Genomic DNA, 25,955 nt, shown 5'->3' on the forward strand with positions numbered 1-25,955 from the left:
CATGCTGGGAGGGCGACACACCCTAACTCCATGGGGACAGACATTCCTGCACTAGGCACCCTTCTGGAACTTGCCCTTCTAGATCGTCTCTGCATTCAGCTCTTCATCTGTATCATTCCATATCCCGTTTGTTACTGGTTTGTTACCAGTAAACACAAATGTTTCCCTGAGTTTCCTGAGCTGTAACAGCAAATGACTGAATCTGAGAAGGGGGCTTTGGGAATCTCCAATTTATAGCTAGTTGGTCAGAGGCACAAGTGATGCCTGGGGACTTAGGGATGGCATCTGAAGGGGGATGGGCAGGGAGTCTTGTGGGATTGAACCCTTAAGCTGGGGGGCCTGCATGAACTTGACTTAATGCCAGAGTTGAATTGAATTCTAGGACACGTAGCGGGGGTCTGCCTAAAACTACAGACTTGCTTGGTGCAGAAAACCCACACCTTTGGTGGCAGAAGGGTTCTGTGGGTAGAGGAAAGTTTTCCGTTTTAGTTGGCATCAGAAGAGTGGGATTTGCTAGAACTGCCCAGGCTCATGGAAAGATGTGGTTTGGGAAGAGAAAGGCAGGGCTGGGAAGGGGAACCTCTGATTCCCGGGTGGCCACAGAGCTGCGTGGCATCGGTGCTGAACTGTTACTCATGGTATAAGTGACCAATGGAATTTAGAGATGGCTCCGACTCCCCATTCAGTGTACCGGACATGTAAGGAAATGTGAAAAAGAGCCCCATAGATCATCCCCTGGTCATGGTTATCCGTATTAGCTAAAATGAAATCAAGGGAGTGCTGGGCAGGACGCTGGTGCTCGACCAAGCTGATTTCAACAAATTTGCATTTCAGCCCCTAGCCTCAAAGCCACCTCCATAGGAAAAATGTATGCAGTCAACAGAAATTCCCTCTAAGGCCTCTGGTCACCAAGAGGCGAGTCAATAGGGGGATGGCAAAACCAGGAAAACAATTGAGACCAGGGAGTGGAGTGGGAAGGAGTTCTTTCCTTTTGTGGACTGGTGTCATCAGCTTCCTGAAATATTAACTGGGAATCCGCGGGAAGGGCATACGGGTGTTGTGCTGTTCTTGCACTTTTTCTACCTGTTTGAAGTTTTCTGAATTAAAAGTTGGGGAAGGACCACTGGCTGACTCGGTGGGTAGAGCATGGGACCCTTGCCCTCGGGGTTGTGAGTTGGAGCTCCGTATCGGGTGTAGAGATTCCTTAAAAATAAAATCTTGTAAAAAAATAAAAAAAAGTTTTGGTCCCCACGATGCTCTTCCCATCTTCCTGCTCTGCCACCTGAAGCAGAGGCGTGAGGGGAGAAGTATGTGGGGTTGGCCTCACGATCACAGAATGGCTGCAACAGCTTCCACACCCAAAGCCCAGAAGAATGCTTCCTTCCTCCACCCAGGCACTTCTTTAAAAGTGAGGGAAACATTTACAGAACCATTTCCCGTCAGTCCAGGCGGAGTGGGAGCTGCCCCCTCATGGATCAGCCGACTCCAGTTCAAATCCTGCCTCGGGAGATCAGGCTTTCTAGATATGTGCCACTGTGTAAGTTAACCCCACATTCTTAGAGTATCCTCATCATTTTTAAGTAGCAGGGCTTGAACTCATGACCCTGAGATCAAGACCGGAGCCTAGATCATGGACTGAGCCTCCCAGGCGCCCCCTAACGCCGCCATTTCTAATCCTCCTTCCCCAAGTGGTAAAATGAGCCCAGTAAGACAAGCTCGCTGTCTTCTGAAGGCCTGAAACACATTGGTATCTAAAGCCCCCATGAGGCCCTGAGTGCCGTGGGGTTAGGGCAGTAAGTACTACACACAGAAAAATGCTCTGGGCCTTTGGTGGGTCATTTCCCGCAGGAGAAAGGAGCACTCACTGGGCCAGGTCTGTGCAGACTGGGCATGGGGAGCAGGTCCTCCTCCTACAGTGCTGCCCACACACACACACACACACACACACACACACGGGAGCCCACACAGACATTCCGCTCGCACTTTATTAAGTACGGGAGGACGAGTTACAACGGGTGGAAGCAGTGGGAAGGCCCAGCCCCCACTCCCACCATCACTGGCACACGATAATAAACAAACAAATAAATAAATAAATAGGGGGGTGGGCATTAGGGGCAGGTGGCACAGCAAACACGGACGGCACAGGGAGGGACACAGAAGCCCCGCCCTCTGGAGCCATGGCCACCGTCTACGCTGGACCGGTACCATCATCAGGGAAGGGCGGGGCGCTCCACTACAGACCCCCGCAGAGCCACTGTGTGGACCCCATGATCACCGCCTTTGCGGAGGGGTGTCTTCAGCCCTTGGACCCTTACAGACGGAAATCTGGACCCATAGCTGGTCCAGTGAGATCCGGATTGTCAAGGGACCACGATGTCTCCGTTTCTGAATGGTTCTCTTCAGGATCTAAGAGACCAACAGGTCATTATTACCTGGTGTTCTGCTTGGTCCAACTCAGGACCAGGGACATTAAAGGCGCATTGTCACTTAGCCTTCTGACGGGTTTCAAAGAGTCATTGTCACTTGGGTTCCCAATGAAACCCTTCAGGACAGACCCATCAATGGGTCACTCTCACTTAGCCTTCTGATTGGTCCATTCAGGGAGCAGGTTGGTTACCTAGGCCTCTGATTGGTCAACAGGAACCCAAGGCCGCTGGAGGGGCAGGTACAGCTCTAGAGGCAAACCCCGCCCCCCTCACCCCAGTCTGGGAGGGCGTAGGGGGTTAAGTGCTCAGGGTTGGGGGAAATCTTCAGTGAGCATCAAGGCCCAGATTTCCAAGGGGGGAGGTCACAAGGGAGGAAATAAGGCCACCTGGCTGGGTCAGGCCAGTGCGAACTGGTGGATGATGGGGCAGACAGCTTCTGGAACAGCAGAGTGCCCACCCACCACGGGGAGGGGATGCGAGGGCCCTAACTCCTTCCCTGGGTCCCCACCCCACCAGGCTGCAGTAAACGGGGCCCGGGAGCCGGCAGCTCTTGGCCTCTTGCCTCCATCTACAGGATCAGGGTCGGGGAGGGATGGGGCTGCAGTGCCGGTCACATGGGCTCAGTCCTCCAACCCCTCCATCAAGTCCGCGATGCTCTCCACATAGTAATGGGGCACGAGATCGTGCTGGCCGGATGCCAGGTAGGCCTGGGCCTCCTCTAGGCGGGAGACGCCTGTGAGCGTGAGCAGAGTGGTCATGCCACAGCGGTGGCCGAAGAGGATGTCGGTCTCGAGGCGGTCGCCCACCATAAGCGTGCGTGCGGGGTCCACGCTGAAGTGCTCGGTGATACACTCGAACATGTAAGGGCTGGGCTTGCCCACCACCAGGGCCTGGCGGCCCGAGGCCGTCTCCACTGCAGCAGCCAGGCTCCCGGTGCCTGCAGGGAGATGGAGACGTGGTCAGTGCCCAGTGGCAGAGGGGAGGGGGGGGTGTGGTGGAGGGGCAGTCAGGCTCAGACGCTGGACTTCCAGGGAGGTCGCTTGGCATGGGGGGTTAGAGGAGGCACCGAAATGAGTTAAAAGTCTTCCAAGGCTTAGCATAGCGCTAAGTATAGATACAGACCCTGCAACCAACTGCCTGAGTTCAGACCTCATCATCTCCACCCTTCTTGGGCCAGCCATTGTGCCTCTCCGTGCCTCAGTTTCCCCATTTCTAATATGGCCCTGCAGGGGCTGAATGAGCCATATGGTATGTAACTGGGCTTGGCTCAGTCAGTCCTTGCTTGGAACAGGGGGATCCAAGTCAGGCCTACGTTCAAAGAGGAGCTGTGGGCATTGAAGGGGCAAGTGCTTGGGAAACAGGAGCTGTGGTTGCTGCTGCGAGAATGGGGGCTCCTGGCTGCAGAGACGGGCACAGCCCTTTTAGAACGTGGCAGGGCACAGGAATGCTCATCCCCTGGCCCCAGTCAGCCTCGGTGGCCGGGAAAGTGATCACAGGGAGAGAATTCAAGCTGGAGACAAAAAGCGACATGCTTGAGGATGTCCGTGGCCCCAGTAGCTATAATAAGCAAAACTGTGAACACGCCCAAGTGTTTAACAATAGGAAGACTGTTTAGAAAAGGACAGTCCTGACTCTCAGCCCAGGACCATGCGGCCCCCTGCACAATAAGTCCACTGTGTCCGTCCCACAGGCCCGTCCTTGTGCTGCAAGTTTCAGCCTTCACATTAATGTCCCTGAACCAATGATGATGAGGATCGCAATTTACTGAGCACATTCTAACGCGCCAGGGGCTGTGCTGGCTGCTCACGGAAGCCCATTATACAGATGGGAAAGCTGACCGCTCATTGCCATTAAGTAACTTATCCAGGGTTGCACAGCCTCATAATGGGAGACAGGGTACGTGCTCAGATGCGTCCGACCCAGTCATGTGCTGGGACAGTTTGTCCTGGCTTGGGAGCGCCGAATGTTTCATTTTCAGGGATTTCATGAGCTCGCTGTGAAAGCCACTATGAAAAGTCAACTTATATAAACTGATGGTCTAATTATGTTTAAAATAAAGAGAAAAAGTCTCAAAGCTCATTACTTCCTAAGTATTTTGCCATTATCTATGCTCTGGAGATTCTTTACATCTATAATGATGGAAACACTATATAATGCTGTGCAGAGATCTTCCCAACTCCACATTCAGTGACTTAATGTTGCAGACTTGAACCTGGCTATCACCACAGAGATTGGGAAATGGTATAGATCAAGTCCCCCCCCCCCCCCCAGTTATCAAACGTTCATCGGTACAACACGGGGCAGACCCCCCGAACGCTCTGGGTCTTGTCTCCCTTCACAGGGGAGGACATTCGTGGCATTAAGTCAAAGTTACAGAACAGAAGAGTGGGCACAAATAGCAAGAATCCTCGGCCCGCCCAGCCCCCACACGAGGAGGGGGAAATTCCCCAGTGTCACGAGATCAGGACATGACCTGACTCAGGTCACGAGCTGGCCCAGGGCAACTCTGCTCGGAGGTTCTGCCTGACATCTGACCTAGAGCTTGCTTGTTTGTTTTCTCGGGTAAGTGGGTAGGGAAGAAAAGCCTTTTGCCCTGTTGGTTAGAAATTCCTTCCAGGATGGGTAGGGCTCAAGTGAGTCACCCCAAAGTGTTTTTCTCACCTCCAGAATGGTCTCAGCTGCATCAGCAATGCCCTCTCCCACCACCATGGAGCTGATCACCCTGGGCGCCCCCCATGTCCCACTTTATCTGCTCAGCTAATATTTACTGAGGCCCAACTACCCTCCAGGCACTCTGCTAGGCACTGGGCATAGAGCAGCGCGAGGGACACGGTGTCTACCCTAGGGGAGTGAGCGTCCTAGCAGAAGCATCTAAGAACATAGCTCTGTCCTCAGACCACCATTATGCTACTTCACTGAACATGCTGTAATGTGGGGCGCCTGCGTGGCTCACTTGTGTCTGACTCTTGGTTTCAGCTCGGGTCATGATCTCAGGGTTGTGAGGTCAAGCCCCATGTCCAGCTCTGTGCTCAACCGAGAGTCTGGTCTCCCTTTCCCCCTGCTTCTGCCCCTCCCCCTCTGCCCCATTCCCTGCTCTTATGCTCTCTAAAATAAAATCTTTTTTTTTTTTTTTAAGATTTTCTTTATATATTTGATACAGAGAAATTACAAGTAGGCAGAGAGGCAGACAGGGGGGTCGGGGGAAGCAGGCTCCCTGCTGAGCAGAGAGCCTGATGCAGGGCTCGATCCCAGGACCCTGACTGAGATCATGACCCAAGCCGAAGGCAGAGACTTCACCGAGCCCCCCAAGCGCCCCTAAAATATAATCTTTAAACAACAACAACAACATCCTGTAATCCAAGGCTGACACGTTTTGGTGGTGACATCTTTCTAAGACAGCAGGCACTTCTATTTGCCAGTTCAAGTGGCTGCCATGCAGCAAGAGGGTAAACACACAATTTAGGAGACCCACAGGGGATGGGGATGGAGGCACTGGGGTGACAGACTTGCATTCTTTCAGATTTTATACATATTGGGGCCTTTATTAATATTTTTATACCACTGTTTCAAAGCCACATAACTCAGCTATGTACAAACAGGATATCCCTGTTATAGCCAAGCTTCTACCACCCCCTCTAGGTCGTGGGAGAGATCAACTGGGCCTCTGCGACACAGCAGGTGGGGACCGAGATGAAAGGGGCGGAGCCATATGGGCAGGGCCTGGCTGGTCTCCAGCTCCTCCAACCCACCTTTCCTGAGTCGGGGGCCTCTTAACCCACAGTCTTAACCCGAACTTTGAAGCCTTCAGGGAGTAACTCGCTTTTCACAGCATGGCCCAGGACAGGCAGCAGCTGCGACAGCAGAAAGCCCTGACCAGAGCCCTCAGCTTGGATTTTTGGGGAGACCGGAATATGCAGCAAGTAGGTCTGCAACAAAGCGAGGACAGAACTAGCCTAGAATTATAGATTCTGGGTGGAATCAGTTCTGCCATGGCCCACGCCCGGCTCCACATTTCATCCCTGACTGCCCTGCCCTGGAGGATGCCTCCTCCAGGAACCCTTCCCAGATCCGCCTGACTCTAGGCCCTCCTTGCCACCCCATCACAATACCATGTCTATTCCTCTGTCAATGTCAGACCCACTCCCCCAGGATTTGGTATCAGTGACAGTCTAAATCAGTGGCCAGCAAGCAGGGCGTGATGGAAATCGTCCCCACCCTCAGCCTACTGGCTGGGGCACTGACTTGTCCACACACACTTACCCCTGGCAGTTAGCTGCTGCTACCATCTGTTCTTGACTAACTCAAACCCTCCAAAATGTGGGAGCCTCCACCTGCTCTTGCCTCCTCTGAAGGCCTGAATACCCAGATGACAGCAGTAAAGGGTGCCTTGGATGGGGGTGGGGTGGCCACAAGAGCCAAGTTCAGGTCCTCCTGTTTTGGGGCAGCTCAATTCCCCTCTCTTGGCCTCAGTTTCTTTAACCGAGAAATGGGACACTTCCGGAGTAATTTGGAACTAAGAACAAACCGCAAGGTACTTCACAAAACTCTGTAATACTAGGAGAGGGGTCTGGGTACAACCCACACCTACTATGTGCCTGGCAGTCACCCTGATCACTCTTCTCTGGGAGGAAACTGGCATGGAGAGCCTTCCCATTTTACACCCAGGACAGCGATGCTCCGAGGTTATGTAACTTCAGATTACTGAGCCCTGGAGCTCGAACTGGAACTCAGGTCAAACTCCATCCACCTCCCTATGCTCATCACACACCCCCCTACAATCAGCGGCTGCCAGTGGTGTTCCAACAGCTCAACGGGGCGAGGGGACACAGTCCTTTCAGGCTGTTTCCAACACTCCGGCCTCAACCCCTGACTGGTGAGGGGGACAAAATGACAGGGGTCCCTGAGACAGGTTCAGGAAGGCAAGGGCTGGGTATCCGCCTGCAACCCCCTGAACCACAACAGGCCTCAGTTTTCTCAGCTGCCGTACAGGGGCCCTTCTGCTGCCCCTCCAGTGGTGGCAGTTTGAAGAATTAACAGACGTGGCCATGACAAAGCTCGCCCGGGCTCTTGCAGGGTGGGACCGGCCCTCACGTCTCTCCAGGTCCCCACCTGTCACCTGTAGACACCCCCTCCCCGCCCCTCTCCCCAGGCGTGGAAGGGAGAGCGCAGGTCGCCACCCCACCTCGGTTTCCCCGCCAGCTCACCGGGGGTTCGGCTGCCATCGCTGAGCGGGTGCCACGGGTCGCGGTCGGTGGCCACGAGGAGGCAGTCGGGATCACGCAGGTGCGCACACGCCTCGCTCAGCTTGGCGAAGGTGAAGTGCTCGTCGTAGCCCACGAGCACGGCGCGCACGCGCGGGGCCTCGCCCGGGTCCTCGCCGGGGTCCCCCGCGAGGCGCAGCCCCGCGGCTCGCAGCTCAGCGCGGAGCCCCTCGCCGCCCAGCACGAACACGGCGCCCGGCGCGCCCGGCGGCCCGAGCAGGCGCTGGCGCAGCAAGCGCGCGGCGCACAGCGCGGAGCTGAACACCTGCTCGGCGCGCAGCCCCCCGAAGCCGAGGCGCGCGAAGCGGAGGGCCAGCTCGGGCCGCGCGCGCCGGCTGTTGTTGCTCACGAACAGCGCCGCCTTGCCGGCCCGCGCCAGCCGCTCCAGCAGCTCCGGGGCGCCCGGCACGGCGCGCTCGCCGTTCCACAGCACCCCGTCGCAGTCGAACAGGACCCCCTGCGTCCGGCCCAGCACGTCGCGCAGGGCCGCGCCGCGCAGCCGCTCGCAGCGCGCCATGCAGCCGGCTGGCCGCCCGCACGCCCGCGCCGCGCCGCGCCGCTCTCCCTCCGCGGGCACGGAGCGCCGGCCCGCAGCCCGCCCCGTGCCCCGCAGCGGCCAATCGGCGCGCCGGAAGGGCCGGGGGGCGGAGTTACGGCCTGGCCCGTGGGCCAATGGGGGCAAGTACCTCGGAGAGGAGCGCGGCCTCGACCTAACGGGACCTGGAATAAAGGGTAAATCTCGGCCGCCGCCGAGGGGAGGGGACCAATGAAGACCTAGCCCTCGCCTCGTCCCCAAACTCGGCTAGGCCAGTCGCCGCCGAGTTTCGACCCCGACTGGCCAATTACAGGACGGACTAACGTTCCTCTTGGCCAATAAAGAGTTACGAATAGAAAATCTGGAGCGATTAGCCGCCCTTGCGTTCCCCAGCCAATCAGAAGCTTCAGAGAGCTGGTTGCTAGGGAGGAAGCAGAGATGCTAAGGGAGCTGTTGCCTTTGGGTCAAATCTCGTTGCCCTCTGAACCCTGGACGTTCCAGTTCTGAGCAAAGTCCAGAGAAGCGTGTTGGTATGACGATAGGAAAGAGGCACGTAGTGTCTTCTCAAACTCCAGGGTCCTTGGCCTAGACCAGTCGTTCTCTGCGCTGGCTGGTAGAGTCCCCCTGGGGAACTTGTATTTTCAGATATAATTTACATACAAGTAGGATGCGCAGATCTTAAATGCACGGCTGGATGACTTTGACAAATGCGTTTTAAAAATACCAAAGCGTGGGGACGCCTCGGTGGTTCAATTGGTTAAGCTTCGGCCTTCAGCTCGGGTCATGATTCCAGGGTTCTGGAATTGAGTCCTGCATCAGGCTCCCTGCTGAGCAGGGAGCCTGCTTCTCCCTTTGCCTGGTGTTCCCCCTGCTTGTGTGCGCTCTCTCTCTCTCTGACAAGTAAATAAACAAAATATATTTTTTAAAAGATTTTATTTATTTATTTGACAGAGAGCGATCACAAGTAGACAGACAGGCAGGCAGAGAGAGAGAGAGGGAAGCAGGCTCCCCGCTGAGCAGAGAGCCCGATGCGGGGCTCGATCCCAGGACCCTGAGATCATGACCTGAGCCGAAAGCAGCGGCTTAACCCACTGAGCCACCCAGGCGCCCCTAAACAAAATATTTTTTTAAAAAACACTAAAGCGTAGCTGCACCCCAGAGATTCTGATTTGTTTTGGGTGGGGCCGAGATATTTTGGGCTTTTTTAAAAACACCCCAGGCCAGGGTGGAGAGGCACTAGGTCACCAAGCTGCTAGAGGCAGCCTGTCACTCAGCACCCTGGGGATGGGAGGGAATGGAGGGGGACAGAAGACCCAGTTGCCCAGGACAGTGATTGGGGTGACTTGGTTGCCTTGGTCCCCATCTGGGGAGGCTTGTGTCACAATTCCAAGTTGTCAGCCAACCTCTGAGAAGGCGCTGAAAACCTGGCCTCCAGGAGCAATCAGAGCTCCAAAGACCTGCAAAAAGCCATCCTGTCCCCCCTCTCTGAGGCTCAGATAATTCCTGCTCCCCCATGCCCTGGCCTTTTGCTCCTGTCTCAGGTGCTTTCCTTAGCTTGGATTGTTCTTCCTTCTTCCCTGACTTTTTCACCTGGACAACTCCTAAAAGACTTTTTTTTTTTCTTTTCCTTAAAGTTTTTACTTATTTGACAGAGAGAAAGCAAGAGAGGGAACCCAAGGAGGGAGAGGAGAGGGAGAAGCAGGCTTCCCGCCGAGCAGGGAGCCTGATGATGCGGGACTCGATCCCAGAACCCTGAGATCACGACCTGAGCTGACGGCAGACGCTTAACAGCTGAGCCCCCCAGGTGCCCCTAAAAGACTCTTTGAACCACCTCTTCCATGAAGCCTTCCTGTGCCCTCCACACACAGTCTGGGTTAGCCGGTGGGCCCCTAACTGGCTTGACGTGGGCTCCCAGTGCCATCATACTTAATTCTGACTGTCAGCTCTCCTGCATGTCTGTTCCCAGGAGCTCCTTGGGCATAGGGCTGAGCTGGGGGCCTGGCCCAGGTTCCCAAACCGAGCAGCCACCGTGGTCTGCACACAGATCCAGCTCTACTACTTGAGGGAGCCCTACCTGTCCCCACTCTGGGAACAGCAGAAGTTGGGGGCACCGACATCCACAGCGGCCAGCGTTTACAGGGCACTTGTGTGTGCAATGTTGGTGCTCGGGCCTTTACGGGAATGTCTCGTGTAATCCTCAAGACACTTCTGGGGTAGAGACTGCTGTCCTGTTTCCCGGAGCACCAAGAAGTGAATTGCTCGGGCTGTGAGGGATGGACCCAGGCTCTGGAATCAGGGAGACACGGGTCCTGATTCCACGTCCGTGCCTCATCTACTGTGTGCCTGGCAGGTCGCTTTCTGAGCCTCAGTCTCTACTCAACCAGTCAAAGGTGATGGGATTCACTTGCCCGGGAGAGGGTTCTATGGAAAAACCACGCACAGAAAAGCACAGGGAAAGAGCACAGAGTAAGCGCTGAAAACGCTGGCCCTTTTTATTTCAGACAAGAAAGATGGAAGACAGCAAAGAAGAGGGAATATCTTCCCTTTCACGCAAGTGGTTTCTTTATTTTGAGGGCAGAAAGGAAAAAACCGACGATCATGGGGGCAGCTGCTCCAGTTTTGTCCAAAATAATTTATTTGCCAGCCTTAAAAACAATACGTTGGCAAGAGAAAAATAACAGTCCTGTTATCTGGAACAGGCAAGCCCCTCCTTCCTTCTGGCGGCTCCCCGGGGACCCTGCCAGAGAGCTGGGAGTCGGGTGAGGGCCCCCCCGCCAAGCCTAGGGCAGCTACAGAGAAAAGGGTCTGGAAGTGGAGGACTGTCCTGAGTCCTCCTTGCCATGGGGGCCGACCCAGCGGGCACCGAGGCACTTGTATGCAAAGGCTGAAGGCCCCCAGCCCGGGAAAGGGCGAGGGCCGTGTCCTGGGGGGACAGGTGGGAGGGAGGAAATGCTGAGGGGCTGTTGGCGAGGGGCGGCAGGCTCAGTCGGTCTCCGAGGCGAGGCTCCTGGGCCGGGGTTGAGGGGGGATAGCGGGGGGAGTAGAGGCCCTGCCTACAGCCTCAGGGGCCCCTCCATCCTCTGGGGCCACCCCCAGGTCCACCTGCACATTTGCACCGGGGCTGGGGGAGGCCGGCCCAGGGGAGGCTGGGCTGGGGGAGGCTGGTGAACGCCGGCTCTGGCGCCGGGCGGGCTGGGGAGGATTGGGGGGCAATGGGGGTGGCACTGTGGGGGCCCGGAGGTTGCCGCCCACCAGACGGCGGGGCAGAGCCTGGGGGGTCACAGGGCTGCTCGAGCCAGGGGGCGCGAGTGGAGCTGGAGGGGAGGAGCGTGTGCTGGAGACCTGGGGGGGCGGCATGGTGGGCCGGGCCGGCGCTGGGCGCTTGGCTGTGGAGGAAGGATGGGGTGGGGAGATGATTAGGCATCCACCTCAGGACCTTTGTATCTGCCATTCCTTCTGCCAGGAACTCTATTCCATGGTTGACTCCTCCTCACTTAGGCTTCCCTCCATGGGTCTCACCCTCGCTAGAGTTCCCCTTCGCCCGTCCCACTCTAGGTACTGTCATAGTTTCCTGTTGTACATTCTTCATAGGACTCGCTGCCCTCCGAAGGGAGCATGTCCGCTTTAATTTTGCTTGACTCCCTGAGGAGCAGGTAAACGGGAAGAGGCCGTCCTGTGTGGGGTCACCCAGCCCAGTGTTGGGGGCACAGAGTGGATATCCATACGTCTTTGTTGAACAAAGAAGTGCTGGCAGTCCCCCCTGACTCTGGGGTCTCGCTCGCCTCTTGGGAGCCCACCAGAAGGCCTCCAGCCCAGTTTTCAGAGATCCCACTGCACGGTTCCAACCTCATGAGATGGCTGAGGCCAGGAGGCCCGGACTCTGGTTCCAGCCTCACCTCCTCCCACTCCCACTGTGGGTTTGGGGCAGATCATGCCCCCCGGGTCTTCAGTTTCCTCATCGGTGAGATGGGAAGCAAGCCTGGACTTCCCAGGGCTGGCATGAGAACCTTCGGGCCCCTGAAGTGCAGTGCCCCAGTGCACACGTATCCCTAGACACCCCATCCTGCAGAACAGTCCCTCTGTGACTTGTCAACTCCTGCTGGTCCAGAGGCCCTGACGGCTGCTCCTGGCTCTACACTGTACCCCCAGGTAGAAAACTCCAGGGCCTCATGGGCTGGTTGGGCCCTCCCAAGGGTCCTGGTCCCTGGCAGTGACTCCCCATCGGAACCCTGGGCCTTGGCGTTAGGCCAAGTCAACAGGTGTGGGCACCACAGGGATGCAGAGGAACTCCAGAATTCTTCTCACCACCACTGCCTCCCCCCACTTCGTTGCCCTTGGAAGCCTCCACCCCATGTTCCCTCGTATTGGCTCCACTCTCTGGACTTCTTGACAGACTGGACCCCTCAGCCACCCACCCCGAGATGGCTAAGCTTCACGGAGCGAGAGCTGTGTGCCGGGTAGGGTTAGGCAGCAGCGTTTAACAAACAGCCCTACAAGGCAGGTGTGGGTCTTGTTCCATGACGCAGGGGAGGAGGGGCAGGCCTGTGAAGTCACCTGCCCAGGGTCACAGAGCTGGAATCTGAACCCAGAGTGCCAGGCAGCAAACCTGAGCTCTTGGCTGCCTGGACTCCTGGCCTCGCCAGCTGTCTGAAAACACAGCCCCGCTCCCTGCCCGCCTTTCCCCTCGCCCTCCCCAAGCCAACTTACTCTTCCGAGCCATGTCCTCCGTTGGAGTGGCTGCCTCTGAGGGACTCCTACTGACCTTGGGGGAGGCTGGTCTGGGGGGCACCTCAGACTCTGCCCTAGGAAGGAAGAATAGGGTCAGGGTCAGGCCTGGCCACCTCCCAGGAGGTCTCCTGGAATCGTGGGGAGACTCCCAGCCAACAGGCTGAGTTTGGGTTCTCCCAAGACTTGTCCCCCACCACCTTGTGGCTGGGCCTGGGATCTGTCCCCAGGCTGCCCCCCTCTCCCCCAGAGGATGCTTCTGGCTTTGGCCAGGGTTTGCATCTAGGGAAGCCCTGGTTTCTGTGTGACACTGTGACAGGGTCCTTGGATTCCCGTGGGCCAGGAAGGTGGGTGGAGCGCAGGGCCTGTATGGGCTTTTAAGCCCCATCTGAATGAACATCACTGGATGCTTTAGCCACTAGAAGTCAGAGAGCGGCTGAGAAGCGGAAGGGGAGGCCACGGCTCATTCCTGGCTCCCTCCAGTTCTCTGCTCACTGGCTCCTCTTAGGGATCCTGTGTTAAAGCAGCCGCCCAGTCCAGCTCCCCAACCTGCTCCCCTCTCCTATGAGGGCACGAGTCACTGCCCGGCATGACAGCATCCATCTGTCGGTGGGCTCGGTGACTCTCTCTCCCCTGCCCCGGGAAAGCAAGTGCTAAGGGCCACCTTTGTCTGCCTTGCTCATCTAGGGAAGGTCTCCGTTTGGGCCCCCACTGTGCGATAAAAAGCCATGCCTGCTTGGCACAGAGCCAGGGTACTTCCAGGGGACCATGCAGCCCTTCCAGATCGAAAGGCTCAAAGAGAAGACTGGAAGGTATTTATAAGTTCCAGCTAACCAGCACCCTTGTTCCCTAAATCCCCAGGACCCCAAACAGTGCCCGGCACACAGTAGGTGCTCAGTAAAGAGCCATATGATGAACAAGGGAACACATCAGAGGCGGGGAGGAATATCGCTCCCGAGTCTCCATCCCACCCCCTCCAATTGGGGAAACCTGGTATTTGGGATTAAAACACAATAATTACATTTCCTAAGGTATTGTTGGAAGCCCTGAGATGATGCCTCAGGCTGATGTCTTCGGGCAAAGACGGGGTCATTCCTATTTGTCAGTCCTTACCTTTCCTTGGTAGCCACTGAGACTGGGGCTGGGGCCGAGGCCGGAGCTGGGGCAGGAGCAGGGGCAGGGGCCGGGGGCGGAGCAGGGCCTGGGGTGGCCACAGCAATCGTTGGAAGCTCCTCAGCCTCTGGCCTGTGGCTGACTTTGTCCTGGGAATCAGGGGCTGAGAACAGGCCTGACACGTTGAAGTTGATGTCTGCGGACAGAAGGAAGCCATGTCTTAAATTCCAGGACCTCAGCCAGTGTCAGGCCCTCCCTTCCCTTTCCCCTGACACTCCGTGGCCCATGTTTCACCTTCCCGCTCCCACACGAGCCTCACAATAATCCCGCAAGGTAGGCAGGATCATGCCCATTTTACAGATGAGACACTGAGGCTCGGAACAGAGAAGCAATTTGCTCCAGGTCTCGTAGTGAGTTCATGGAGCTGCCAGGGACTGAGCTGAGTCTGGAGGGCACCGAGCTGGGCAGAGGAGGGCGCAGAGGGACACGTTCACAAAGGCAGGCACTTCAGGGCGCCTGGGTGGCTCCGTGGGCGAAGTGTTGCCTTTGGCTGAGGCCATGATCCCAGGGTCCTGGGACTGGAGCCCTGTATCTGGCTCCCTGCTCAGCAGGGAAGGTCTACTTCACCCTCTCCCTCTGCCCCTCTGCCCCAGCTCTGCTTTCTCAAGCTCTCTCTCTTTCAAATAAACAAAGTCTTAAAACAAAACCAAACAAAGGCAGGAGCTTTACCTCCAGGGAAGAGGGTGTCCGCCTTTTGTATCAGAGCCTCCACCACGCCCACCACCTGGATGGAGGACACGGAGGCGGCATCTAGCTGGGCCTGGTCCCTGGAGCAAAAGGGAACAAAAGCGAGCGGTCCATTTCGTAAGTAAAGTCTTCATGAGCCCAATTCTCTTTCTGGCCCAATGAGATCAAGTGCCTGTTCTCACCAAGCTCGCAGACGGGCACCTGGGTGGCTCAGGGGTGAAGCATCTGCCTTCAACTCAGGTCATGCTCCCTGCTCAGCGGGGAGTCTGCTTCTCCCTCTCCCTCCGCTGCTCCCTCCCCACCGCTCGTGCTCTGTCTCTCACACACCTTCTCTCTCTCACATAAATAAATCTTCAGAAAAAAAAGAAAACTCGCAGACCACCAGTGGGCGGCCAGTGTGTCGCTCATAGGCCCGTTCCCCCTCCTTCTCCCGTGACAGGCTTCACTAGGCAGGATGGTTCCCTTTCCCTCACAGTTCTGGGATCTAGGGAGCCTCTACCGAGTAACCATCCTCAGCAAATGAATGAAATCTTTCTGCCCTCTGTGGCCAGGTGCATTGAAACGACCCCTCCCATAGCACACACGGCACTTCACAGCTTGGAAACCATTTCTCCATTCATTGTCTAATTCCCAAAGCAAAACCCCTTCAGAGTCGGTATAATTTCTCTCCAATTTACAGATAAAGAAATGGAGAGCCAGAGAGTGATGTCTGAAGGCATTTCTGGAAGGGCGAGGGGGTGGGGCTACAACCAGATCTCCGGGCACCCCACACTCCAAGCTCCCCATTATCACTCTCACCCGGGACGCCTCGCTCCAAAACCCTGTGGGGTCCACGTTCCCTTTGGGCCGCTGCTCACGGCAAGCCTTGAGATGGGGAACTCAACCCACTGCAAGGATGGGGAAGCTGAGGCCCAGGGGAGAAGTAAGCAGCAGACGGCTGTGGTCGGCGGGGGGACTGCCCTCTTCCCCTCACCCTTCTTTCTCTGGGGGCCACAGCAGGTTGGGCCCCAGGACGATGGCGATGTTGCTGGGGGTCATCTTATTCACCTCCTGCTCCTCGGCCAGCCGTGCCAGGAACTTCAGCAGGTACCTGGGGAGGCAGAAGGTAGGTACGGTCACGGACAGGGCCACGAACACCCAGTGATGCCCCTGAGGCCCGAGACTTTCTCAGCCTGGGGTTTCCAAAGAGTGGCAAAGGTCCCCCTCAGGATGCCTTATTTTTTCTTTTTAAAGATTTTATTTATTATTTGACGGAGAGAAACACAGCGAGAGAAGGACACAAGCAAGAGGAGTGGGAGAGGGAGAAGCAGGCTCCCTGCTGAGCAAGGAGCCCAATGTGGGACTCAATCCCAGGATCCTGGAATCATAACCTGAGCTGAAGGCTGACGCTTAACTGACTGAGCCACCCATGTGTCCCTAAAATTTTTTAATAGCTAAATGATTTGACCTGCTGAGTGCCACACATGTGTGGGGCGCGGAGCTAAGCTGAGAATCTTCCTCCCTGCCCTGTGAGGTAGGAACAGGTGTGCTCTGTGTTTTCCTGATGAGGGCACGGAGGCACAGAGAGGTCAGACCACCTGCCCAAGGCCACACAGCAGCAGAGGTGGGAACTTCAAGCCAAGTGGCATGGCTTCAAAGGTTTTAGGAGTGCGTTTAACTCAGTGTCTAGTAGGAAAAACATGACTAGCCCGTCTTGGCTGTGGTTTCCGAATATTGCCTAGGATGAGGGGCCAGGCTTGGGCTCACCTGAGGTTGTTGAAGCTCTCCCAGGGCAGGCGGCCGCACACCTGTTGGAGGGCCTCCAGCCGGGCCCCTGACTCCTTCAGGCTGGGGATGGGGAGAGACCTGGTGAGCCAGTCCAGGAACCCACCTCCACAGGCCCACCGTTTCCAGCATCCCCATCTGCCTCCCACCTCACCTGGCTGCCTTCAACCAATCATCATAGAGGTCAAAGGTCATCAGGGGCTCTGGCAGCTCCCGCAGATAGGACTTGAGGGCACCTGAAGTGGTGGCAAGAGTTTCAGACACGGTTCCCGAGGCCCCCACCTCCACCCCGGTGCCCGGCACTCGGCATCTGTTAGGAACCAGGCCCTGTTCACACTGACGTGACCAGGTCTGATCATTTCTTTGGGCCCTGGGCCTTTTGGAGAAAATGATGACGTCTGGCAGACTTGTTCCCAGCCAGATGTCCACGCATGCAAGGGAGTTCATCACCAAGCCCTCCCCTCCCCCTCCACGGACCCCTGTGTGTCCTGAGGTGTCGATCACCAGGCCTTCAGCCAAACTACCACGGGTGGGAGTGCTCCAGGCAGCTGAGAGGAAGGGATTCGGGGGGGAAAGCCCTCTTCCCGGGGCTCCAGGGAGCAGGCACCTGCCACGGCATGGGGGTCAGAGCAGAACTCCTGCAGGCTGCAGGGGTCCGAGGCCATGGTCTGCTTGAGACGCTTCAGCACTGAGGCTCCCGCGGCCAGACGGAAAAGGCCCTGGGGTACGAGAGGAAATGGACAGGGGGTCACGGACGGGTGGGCAGGGGAGGATGCCCTGGCTCACTTGGGGTGGGCCCCCGGCAGTCACGGGGCACATGTCCCCCCCAGTCTGATGGGCGGTGTGGGGCCCACGGTGTGTACAGCTGCCCTTGCTCTCAAGGTCTAGGATTTGGCCCAAAGTGGGAGATCTGGGAGAAGCTGGCGAAGAGGTGGGGAGACAGGGGTCTGGTTAGTAGTGGGAGGGAGAGAAGAGGCCAGGCAGCGCCGTCAAGAAGCCTAAGCTAAGGGGCGCCTGGGTGGCTCAGTTGGTTAAGCAACTGCCTTTGGCTCAGGTCATGATCGTGGAGGCTGGGATCGAGTCCCACATCGGGCTTCCTGCTCGGCAGGGAGTCTGCTTCCCCCACTGACCTCTCTCCTCTCATGCTCTCTCTCTCTCAAATAAATAAATAAAATCTTAAAAAAAAAAAAAGAAGCCTAAGTTGGCCTTCGAGCAGGTTCTACCCCCTAAGGGTCTGGGCTCAGGAATGGAGCTGACACACTAGGGACCGCCTGATGCAGGCGGATGGACGCGGCGGCCTGCAGCAGGGGCCGCACGGTGGGGCCCAGGCCTTCCTGACACCCTCCCCTGTGCCGCGGGCACAGGTTCCTCGTGGCCTCCGTCTCCCCCTTGTAGAAGGCAGCCAGTGAAGGCTTCCTGCAGGGGTTTCTGGGATTACTAAACAGAGCAAGAAACGTAAAGGCCTTAGGGCACAGCGGCTGCCTCACGGGCATCCCCAAGTGGGTGGTGGTGTCAGCCTGGCAGCAGGAGGCTGTGGCCTCACGGGACCTGGGCTCTAACGGTGGGGTCACAGCACCAGCACAGGGCAGCCTGAGGGGGCTGTGGACAGAGGGAGGGCCCCAGGGCTCCGGCCCGACCTGCCCCCGTGGGTCCCACCTCTTCCTTCATGCCGTCAGAAAGCAGCATCATGACACAGGCCTCGATGGGCAGGGCGATGTCCCGGCCCAGATTTTGCAGGTGGGTCTCCAGGGGCACCCCATACACCCCGAGGGCGGTGGCCGTCATCAAGGGGGAGGGGTCTGCAGGGGTGAGACAGATCAGCGGCCCAGGGTCCTCCCCTCCCTGGCAGCCAGGGTACCCCTAGACATCCGCAAAGCCTACTGCTTTGGCCAATGGTACCACCTCCCGCCCAATCACCCACACCACAGATCCTGAAATCATCCAACATCTCTCCCGAACCCCCCCAACTCCACCGATGCCACCCCAGTCCAGGCCACCATTCCCTCCCTCTGCCTCCTAAAGTTCTCCTGACTCCAGTCCTGCCCCTTCACTCCATCCTCTACGTAGCAGACGACCTCTCTATCACAAATCTCATCGGAACTAATCTGCCAGCTTCTTAACAGGCCTAGAGTAGGGCCGGGGTTGGGGGTGTGGGGCCGGGCCCTGCCTCTGTCTGTACCTGCTTGGCTGTGGTTCTCCCTCAGCTCAGCCAGGGCTGTGTCCAGCGAGCTCAAAGACTTGCGATGGTAATCAGCTTGAATCTCCATGAGCTGCGGAGACAGGGGGGCACCCCCAGAGGGAGTGAGGGAAGTTACTCCACCTTGGAGTCCCTCAGAATACACTCCTCCCTCCCACATCTGGAAGGGTGTCCCAGTGGCCCCTGGTGTCCACCCCTGAGTTCCAGTGGCTGGAGCCCCGTCTAGGGACTCACGTGGATGAAGTAGTTGGCATACGTGTCCTCCTTGGTGGCGAAGTGGTAGAGGTCGGCCAAGTACTCGTCCTTGGAGACAGAAAGGGGGGGGCTCGCACCGGTGAGGCTGGGGCCCAGAGGGGAAACTGAGACCCAGAGGGGTGAATGACTTGTCCAAGCTCTCTGTGGAGGGCCCTGGTCACGTCTCTTCTCTCTGGTATAGTCTGCACTTGGGGACGGCCCACAGGAACCCCCTGGAACTCCCAAGGGACGTTGACAGCTTCTAGCCCTCATCTCTGTGCCACACCCTTCGCGAGGTGCTTATGTCCTTGACCATTCGCTCCTCGACTCACTCAGCAAGCCTGCGGGGATGGCGGCCAGGACACCAGGTCCCTGCCTCCCAGGAACCGAGTATGCGGCATAGACAGGAGGCTAAGAGCTCGGAGGCTCACTCCCTGGGATCAAATCCCGGCTCTGCCGCTTGCCAGCTGTGTGGCCCTGAGTGAGGCAGATCACCTCCCAGAGCTTCCCCTCCCTGAAATGGGGACAGGACCCACCCTTGCCGCCTCTCACCCCCATCCTGGGAACCCACAAGCGCCACTCACCTTGCTGGTCTCCACCCTCTTCTTCAGCTCCTCCTCCTCCTCCTTCAGCGTCTCCATCTTGGTGGCCGTGGCAGTATGGCCGTAACTGCCAGTGCCGCCGCCCAGGCCCTGACCGCCGCCTGAGTTCTTAGCTGCCTGAGTGAGCCTGGCAACAACGATCCCGAGGTGGGGTGGTCAGTGTCCCCCACACTGCCTGTCCAGAGCCAAGGGTCCCTTCCATATGCCTGACCGCCCAGGATTCTGGGATTTATGGATTAACATCCCAGAGCCCCACTTGCCCTGAGCCTCCTTTTCAGCCTGGGGGGCCATGAGTGCTCGAGGCCGCCCCCTGGTGGCGGGCTTGGTGATCGCAGCCAGCCAGCCCCAGGTGGGCGGGGCCTTCCTGCAGTCCAGGCCTCTTGGAGGATCATTTCTGGCTCTCCTAGGCTCTGGGGGGTCACCCTCAGCTAGCATGAGCACGTGCACACACATGTTCACAGAGACTAGGTGTGTACACGAGGGCACACACTGTCACCAGCGGGCCCTGCCACAGCCTCCAAGTGTGGGTTCTGCGGCTGCCTATGGGGGCTGACCAAGGTGTGGAGCCCACCTAGGGGCTCTGGCTCCCACCTGCTTTTCAGGGTGTTCCAGTCTGACACCAGCTTCTGCAGGCTCTTCTTGTGCTTAAGAATGATTGGCAGCTCTTCCTAGGGGGGAGGCACGGGGAGGGTGGAGGTCAGCGGGCAGAGGAGGCTGGGGAGGGGGTGGGGCTGGGGGGGGGGTAGTCGGGAGGATCACCTCGCTCAGCTTGCTGAGCGGCTGCAGGACATCCCTCTCCAGAGTCATCTCAAACTCAGCCAGAATGCGGGCCAGCTGGTTCTGAATGGCGCAGCTCATCTCTAAGGCCTTCCTGTGGACACAGCACCCATTGGGCCCAGCTCCTCACACCCACGCAGAAACACTGGGTGGGGCCTCCTCCCTCCCCATCACCCCCTGTCCCTTCTAGCTCTCCTTCATCTGTCAGCTAAGCACCCCCCCTCCCAGGCCTGGCAGCCTTCTCTGACCTGGACACTGACCACCCCCCTATCCCTAGCACAGATGCTAACTGACCCTCAGCCTGGTCATCCTTCCACGGGGGATGCCCTTCCTCACCTGGACCCCCTCCCAGCCCAGATCTGCCCCCCTTGGCACCTCTGGGTGAGGGCTGGGGCCCGGTCCATGCTCACCCCATGCTGGAATCAGGGTCCAGCTCCTTGAAGCTCTCAGCCATCGTGGTGGACAGAGCCATGAGGGGAAGCTTCTTCTGCAGGAAGGCCAGGGTCTGGCTGTGAGCATGAATGTGCTCACTTGCCGGGTCTCCCTCCACCCCACCTAAGCACACAAAGGGCTCCTTGGGGACAGGGCCCCTGCTGAGACTCTTGGTATGGCCAGGGGAGGAGGGAAGCCAAGAGGGCCACAGTCTTAAGTGGGAGTGGAGAAGGAGGATGGCCAGGCAGGGCAGAGTGGCATCTCCCTGTGACCATGTCACCCCACCCCATCTTTACCCTCTCCCAGAAACCAATCAACTGGGCCTGAAGAAACCATGGAGTACTCTCGCACAGAGGGGGCAGGCAGCCAGCCCAAGGTCACACAGCTGGACGGAGGACGAATGGAGGCCCTGGGAGCAGTCTGGGGGTGGGGCTCTTCCCCTGCCCCAGGGCATCGGTGGCTCTGCACTTAGTCACTGCTAAACTCAAAACACTCCCATCTAGAGTTAGGAAGAGCCCCAGCTTGAGTCAGAAAGACCAGGGATCAAGCCTCGGTTTTGCCACTAACGCACTGTGTGACCTTAAGACTTTACCTCTCTGTTTCCTCGTCTGTACAAAGTACTAATAAAGGCAGCCTCCTCCTAGGGGTGTCGTCAGTGGGACATGAGGCAATATGCTAACAGAGCTTAGCAACAGACTCGTTGATTAATACCAGTGAGTATTAGTATCAGCTTAAATGCCACTTCCTTCAGGAAGTCCTCAGGCACTGCCTCAGTTCAGAGGGCCTGCTCTGCTCCGCTCTGGGGGCTGACAGGACAGAGAAGTTTGGGAGCTGTCAGAGGCCTGGCCTTGTCTCAGGGGATCCGTGCTGCGGGGGCCAGGGTGGAGAAGGGATGGGGTAAAAACAGAGCCTCGTGAGTGGGGTGCCCGAGGGGTCTTGGGACAGCGCAGGCTTCACCCTCTCGGTGTGCCAGAGGCTCAAACTAGCAGGGAGACCCCAGCCCTGACCTCACTCTCCCACTGGGTAGAGGTGTCCTGTGTGGGCCCCAACTTCCTGGGACCCCCACTCACCACCCGCTTGTCCATGTCCGCCCCGCTCTGGCCCTGCAGACAGGCCTGCAGCCGCTTGTGGACATTGTGGGCTGCTCGCTTGGCCGGCTCCAGCCGCTGTTCCACCTGGGTGGGGGGGGGGGGGCTCAGAGTTGGTGGCTTGTGGGGGGGTGCGGGCCCCCCCCCCCCCGCCCCCGTTCATTCCCAGAGCAGGAACCACCTTTCCCTTCCCTCCTCCTGGAGACCCCATGGCCAACAGCTTGGGGAATGACTCAGCCCGGCCCCCCCCCAGGTGGCGTCCTGGCCGGGTCCTCCACTGACAGCTTGCGCGGGCCTGCCTTGCCACCCGCTGCCAGCCCAGGCTTGTACCTGCTGCAGGTCCTCCCCCAGGAACTCGGCGGTCTCCGGGGTGCTGTGAGGGAGGGAAGAGCTTCTGCTGAGGCTGCCCAGGTTAGGAAACCCCCTGCCTCCCCCTGGCCCCTCAAGAGGGCACCTGGACCCTGGTCGCTTCCAGTGCCCCTCCTCTCCTTGAGGGGCCCGCCCTGGGTGGCCGGCCTGTCTGCCTCATCCCAGTCGGAGCACATTCCATGGGGGCGGGAATAGGATACTCGGCTTTTTCCTCCTCCACCCAGGGCTGTGTCCTGAGAGAGGGCGGATGAAACCCTAAGCGGCGGGCTTGGGAAGCCACCCCAGCCTCTGTTGCGCTGACCCTAGGGAGAGGAGGCCGGGCCGGCCCCAAGAACGGGAAGTGTGAGATCTCAGACTCCTGGGCTGTCAGACACACAGGACTCTGGACTGGAGTGGTGTGCAGGCCCTGGCACAGATGCCTATGTGAGCCTGGACACTCGGTCCCCTCCTCGGGGCCCAGAGAATGGGAAACTCCCAATGCAGGGGGAAGAGGAGAGATGATGGGCCCTGGGAGCTCCCCAAACTTCTGGCCTCCACCCCATAGGCTCTGGGGCCCCCCGGGGGGGGGGTAGGTGAGAGCAAAGAGGCCCAGGGATGTTTCCACCTGAGGCTGGGAAAAGCAGAAGCAAGATAGAGAAGCTGGAGGCCTCCAGGCTGCGGGGTGGGGGAGAGGCACAAAGCTGGACAAGCAGGCCCCTCCTCCCACCACACCACTCCGGGACCTTGTCTCCTCCCCTCCCCCAAAGTCTAGGGCACTGACCGCTGCCCCTTCCCCCCAGGCAACCAGAGATGGTTAGCTGTCCCCATTGTACAGAGGGGACAAGTAAGGCCAGGGAAGACCGTTCGCTCCAGAGGCTCATGGAGGCCGAGAAGACCCAGCATCCTAGATCCTCCCTGGCAGGCAAAGGAGTGGGAGTGCCCCCTTCCCCAAAGGACCTTGCCCCTCCTGCCCTGGCCGAGAGGTGGGGGTGGCATTCAGAGGCATGGGAATGAGAGTAGACCTCTGGCCAGTTCGAGGTTGGCTGTCCCCGACCTCTCCCACCCCTCCACGTCCCCGAGGATCCGGCGGGGGAGAGCGTGGGGCTGGGAGGGAGCGGGTTGACACTCACCGTCCCAAGCTGCCCGTCTGGGCCAGCTGCCGCATGCGATGCAGCTGCCTCTTCATCATCTTGGGCGCGGGCTGGGGGCCGCGGGGTCACGGGGGGGAAGGGGGCGAGGGCCCGGCAGCCCCCGGCCCAGCCTGCCTGCGCCCGCAGCGCCGCTCTCGCCCCGGATGGGTGGGCGGCGCTCTCCGCTTCCTGGGCCAGCCGCGCTCCGGCGGCCGCTCGCTCCCTCCTCCTCCGCGCGCGACTCCGCCCCCGGCCCCCAGGTCACTCCTCTCTCCAAGTTTGTTTTCTCGTTCGCCCCCGGCTTCCGGGCGCCCCGCAGGCCCCCGGCCGGTCCCCGCGACGGTCGCGCCGGCGGCCGCCTGGCGGTCCACAGGTTGTGTGGCGGCCCCGCCCCCCGGTCCCGCCCCGCCCAACCCGGGTGGCGGGAAGCAGGTAAGCCGGCTCCAGCCACCGCGCGGCCGGCCGCACTCCGGGCTCCACCCCTCCCGCCGGCCCGAGGGCCCTGGGTTTCAGTAACTTCTGCACCCCTCTTAAAGGCAAGGAGGGTTCCATGCTTGGGAGCCAGAGGCCAAGGACCGGCCTCTCCAGCCCGTACTGGCCCATCTGGGCTTGCCCAAGGATGCTGCCTTGGACTCCCTCTCCAGAGGACCTCTTGGCCAACTTGAGCTAAAGATTACCCCTCCCTCCTCCCCTGCTGGAGACCGGCTGGGGGACTTTGGCTTCCTGGGGCCACCTTGCTGCTTTGTGCCCTTGGACAAGTCCCTGGAACTCTGGACTTGCTGCCTTTAATGGTCTGATGGGCCGGACAGCTGCCCATCCTGGAGAGTGAACCATGACCCTGCCTATTCCTGTTTCCCTTTAAGGAGGGTGGCCCACCCTCCTTCCCAGCGCCCTGACACCCGGCTCCCTCCCAGCCCCAGCAGTTGCCTCCACCATCTGTAGAGCCTCTCCTTTCAGCGAACTTTGGGAGTCCTTGCCGTTCCTCTTGTAAGGCAGTGATGGAGGTGCTGCTTTCATCCCCCAGACTCAGTAGTAGTTCTTTCTTTGGCCCTCCACCCGAATCACAGTTGGGCATACAGTAGGTGCTCCATATCTGTTCAAACAAGATGAGGGACCACACACAGTAGTCTTTGCTTACTCTGAACCCCCGTACCCTCCAGGCCCCAGGGGTGGGGGGAGAGGGACATCTGTGTGGTCTGCCATGCCCCCCGCCCTTTGCTTTGAGTTTTAACTCAGTTTGAGGATTACTTGAGCACCTACTGTGTGTGGGTGGGCAGACTTCGTACTGCACGAGGGCAGGACCAATGGCCTCAGACAAGGGATCTGGCACACAGTGAGCACTTACGGGATGCTGGCTGCTCTTCGCCACCCCCTGCGCAAGGGACACCCAGCCCAGTGGGAGTCGGGAGGGGCTGAGAAGGGAACCCCCCAGCTGCTGCTGCTGAGTCAGAGCCTCCCAGCTGGGAGGCCACCTGAGCGTGGAGTCCACTGGAGTGAAGGCTCAAGCTTGCATAAGGAGACCCCAGACAAGGTTTCCTAACCCACCTCTTTTTCCCCAACTGGAAGTCCCCTGGAGGGGATTCTAGAAAAAGGGCAGGGCTTGAGGAATGCCTTGATGGAAGGAGCAATCAGAGTCCAGTGTAGACCTGGCTTCTTAAAACGTGGGGCTGGGGTTTGCAAGGCCTGGGTGTTACTCCTGGCCTTTCCGCCTTCCTCACTGGCCAGATCCCAGAACACCAGGGTGGCTTAAGTTTCCCCCATCTCTGCAAAGGGCAGAGCCTACTGTGTACACAATTAGGAAGCTGAAGGCTCCTAAGCCAGCAGCTTGACACCAGGTGCCGCTGCCTTGCTGTCTGGGAAATCCTGGGTTACAGGGTGTCCCCACCCTGTTTCAGCCCTGCCTCCAGCCTGGAACACTCTGGGTCTGGGCTTGTCCACTTCCCTAGCTGCTGTGAAGGTCCCTGAGGGCATGGTCTGGCTTCTACCTTTATCCCCTCTAGGCTTGCCCAGGCCTAAACCCAAGCTCACAAGGGTCAGGACACCCGACCTGGAGAAGCAGCGGCTGGAAACCACCAGGAAGGGCCGTCTGATCAGCCCAGTGGAGCTCTGGGCCTCTCACCCAGGATCCGGGCTCCCCTCCAGCCTGACCCAAGAGCTCTTCTCTGACTGGCCTGGGTGGGGCTGCTGTGCCTCTTGGCTTGGGTGAGGGGTATGTTTTAGGTTATATTTAAGCTTGAGCACACTTGGATGCTGAATCATAAAGGGTTGGAAGCCCCAAAGGTTGGATCATAGGCTTCGAAGGATGTTGTAATCAGAGACTTTTGGACTATGAGGTTTTATCGGGAAATGTCAAGATCACAGTTTGAGAGCTGCAGGTGCAGGAAGGGGGCATCAGAGATCACCGGCCAACACCATCTCCGATCAGGAGACCTCTCCACTGGGCGTTGGGAGGGCTCTTTGGCTTGGCTGACTCTCCTCTGCTTGTGCCGAATCCTGCATGGTCTAGCGACGTGCCAGGGTCACAGGAGCTCAACAGACAGGGCTGACTTGAATGCAAGTGAAGGCATTGCATCAAT

The 25,955-nt window shown here is 58.5% G+C and overlaps 1 protein-coding gene across 3 annotated transcripts; it reads right to left on the reverse strand.

Annotated features, from left to right (window-relative positions):
* Nucleotides 1-1,967: 1,967 nt before the first annotated feature.
* LOC132019243 (chronophin) lies at nucleotides 1,968-23,701 on the reverse strand. Of its 3 annotated transcripts, none has more exons than XM_059402052.1 (18): nucleotides 23,380-23,701; nucleotides 22,232-22,274; nucleotides 21,884-21,988; nucleotides 20,792-20,868; nucleotides 20,364-20,475; nucleotides 20,196-20,272; nucleotides 19,587-19,731; nucleotides 19,003-19,071; nucleotides 18,751-18,841; nucleotides 18,228-18,370; nucleotides 17,179-17,290; nucleotides 16,726-16,807; nucleotides 16,554-16,634; nucleotides 15,781-15,897; nucleotides 14,790-14,887; nucleotides 14,061-14,256; nucleotides 12,930-13,024; nucleotides 1,968-3,363 (listed from the first exon to the last, which is right to left on the reverse strand). In XM_059402052.1, the coding sequence occupies exons 1-18, from the start codon at nucleotides 23,436-23,438 to the stop codon at nucleotides 3,047-3,049; spliced, it is 2,019 nt and encodes a 672-aa protein (XP_059258035.1). In that variant the 5' UTR covers nucleotides 23,439-23,701; the 3' UTR covers nucleotides 1,968-3,046. The 3 variants fall into 3 exon arrangements, with proteins under 3 accessions (XP_059258035.1, XP_059258034.1, XP_059258033.1); XM_059402050.1 differs by lacking the exon at nucleotides 1,968-3,363 and adding an exon at nucleotides 10,670-11,608 and having other exon boundaries at nucleotides 23,380-23,698; XM_059402051.1 differs by lacking the exons at nucleotides 12,930-13,024; nucleotides 14,061-14,256; nucleotides 14,790-14,887; ... (12 more) ...; nucleotides 22,232-22,274; nucleotides 23,380-23,701 and adding an exon at nucleotides 7,631-8,227.
* Between the last annotated feature and the right edge of the window lie 2,254 nt (nucleotides 23,702-25,955).

This window comes from Mustela nigripes, chromosome 6 (genome assembly GCF_022355385.1).
Source record: "Mustela nigripes isolate SB6536 chromosome 6, MUSNIG.SB6536, whole genome shotgun sequence".
NCBI lineage: Eukaryota > Metazoa > Chordata > Mammalia > Carnivora > Mustelidae > Mustela > Mustela nigripes.

Excerpts from the sequence above, each read along its gene's own strand:
- LOC132019243 (XM_059402050.1), bottom strand. The coding sequence starts at position 23,438 with ATGATGAAGAGGCAGCTGCATCGCATGCGGCAGCTGGCCCAGACGGGC. Across the intron at positions 14,888-15,780 it reads TGGCCCCCAGAGAAAGAAGG|GGACCAGGCCCAGCTAGATG; the intron begins GTGAGGGGAAGA and ends CTTTTGCTCCAG. Across the intron at positions 13,025-14,060 it reads TCAGTGGCTACCAAGGAAAG|GGCAGAGTCTGAGGTGCCCC; the intron begins GTAAGGACTGAC and ends CTTCCTTCCTAG.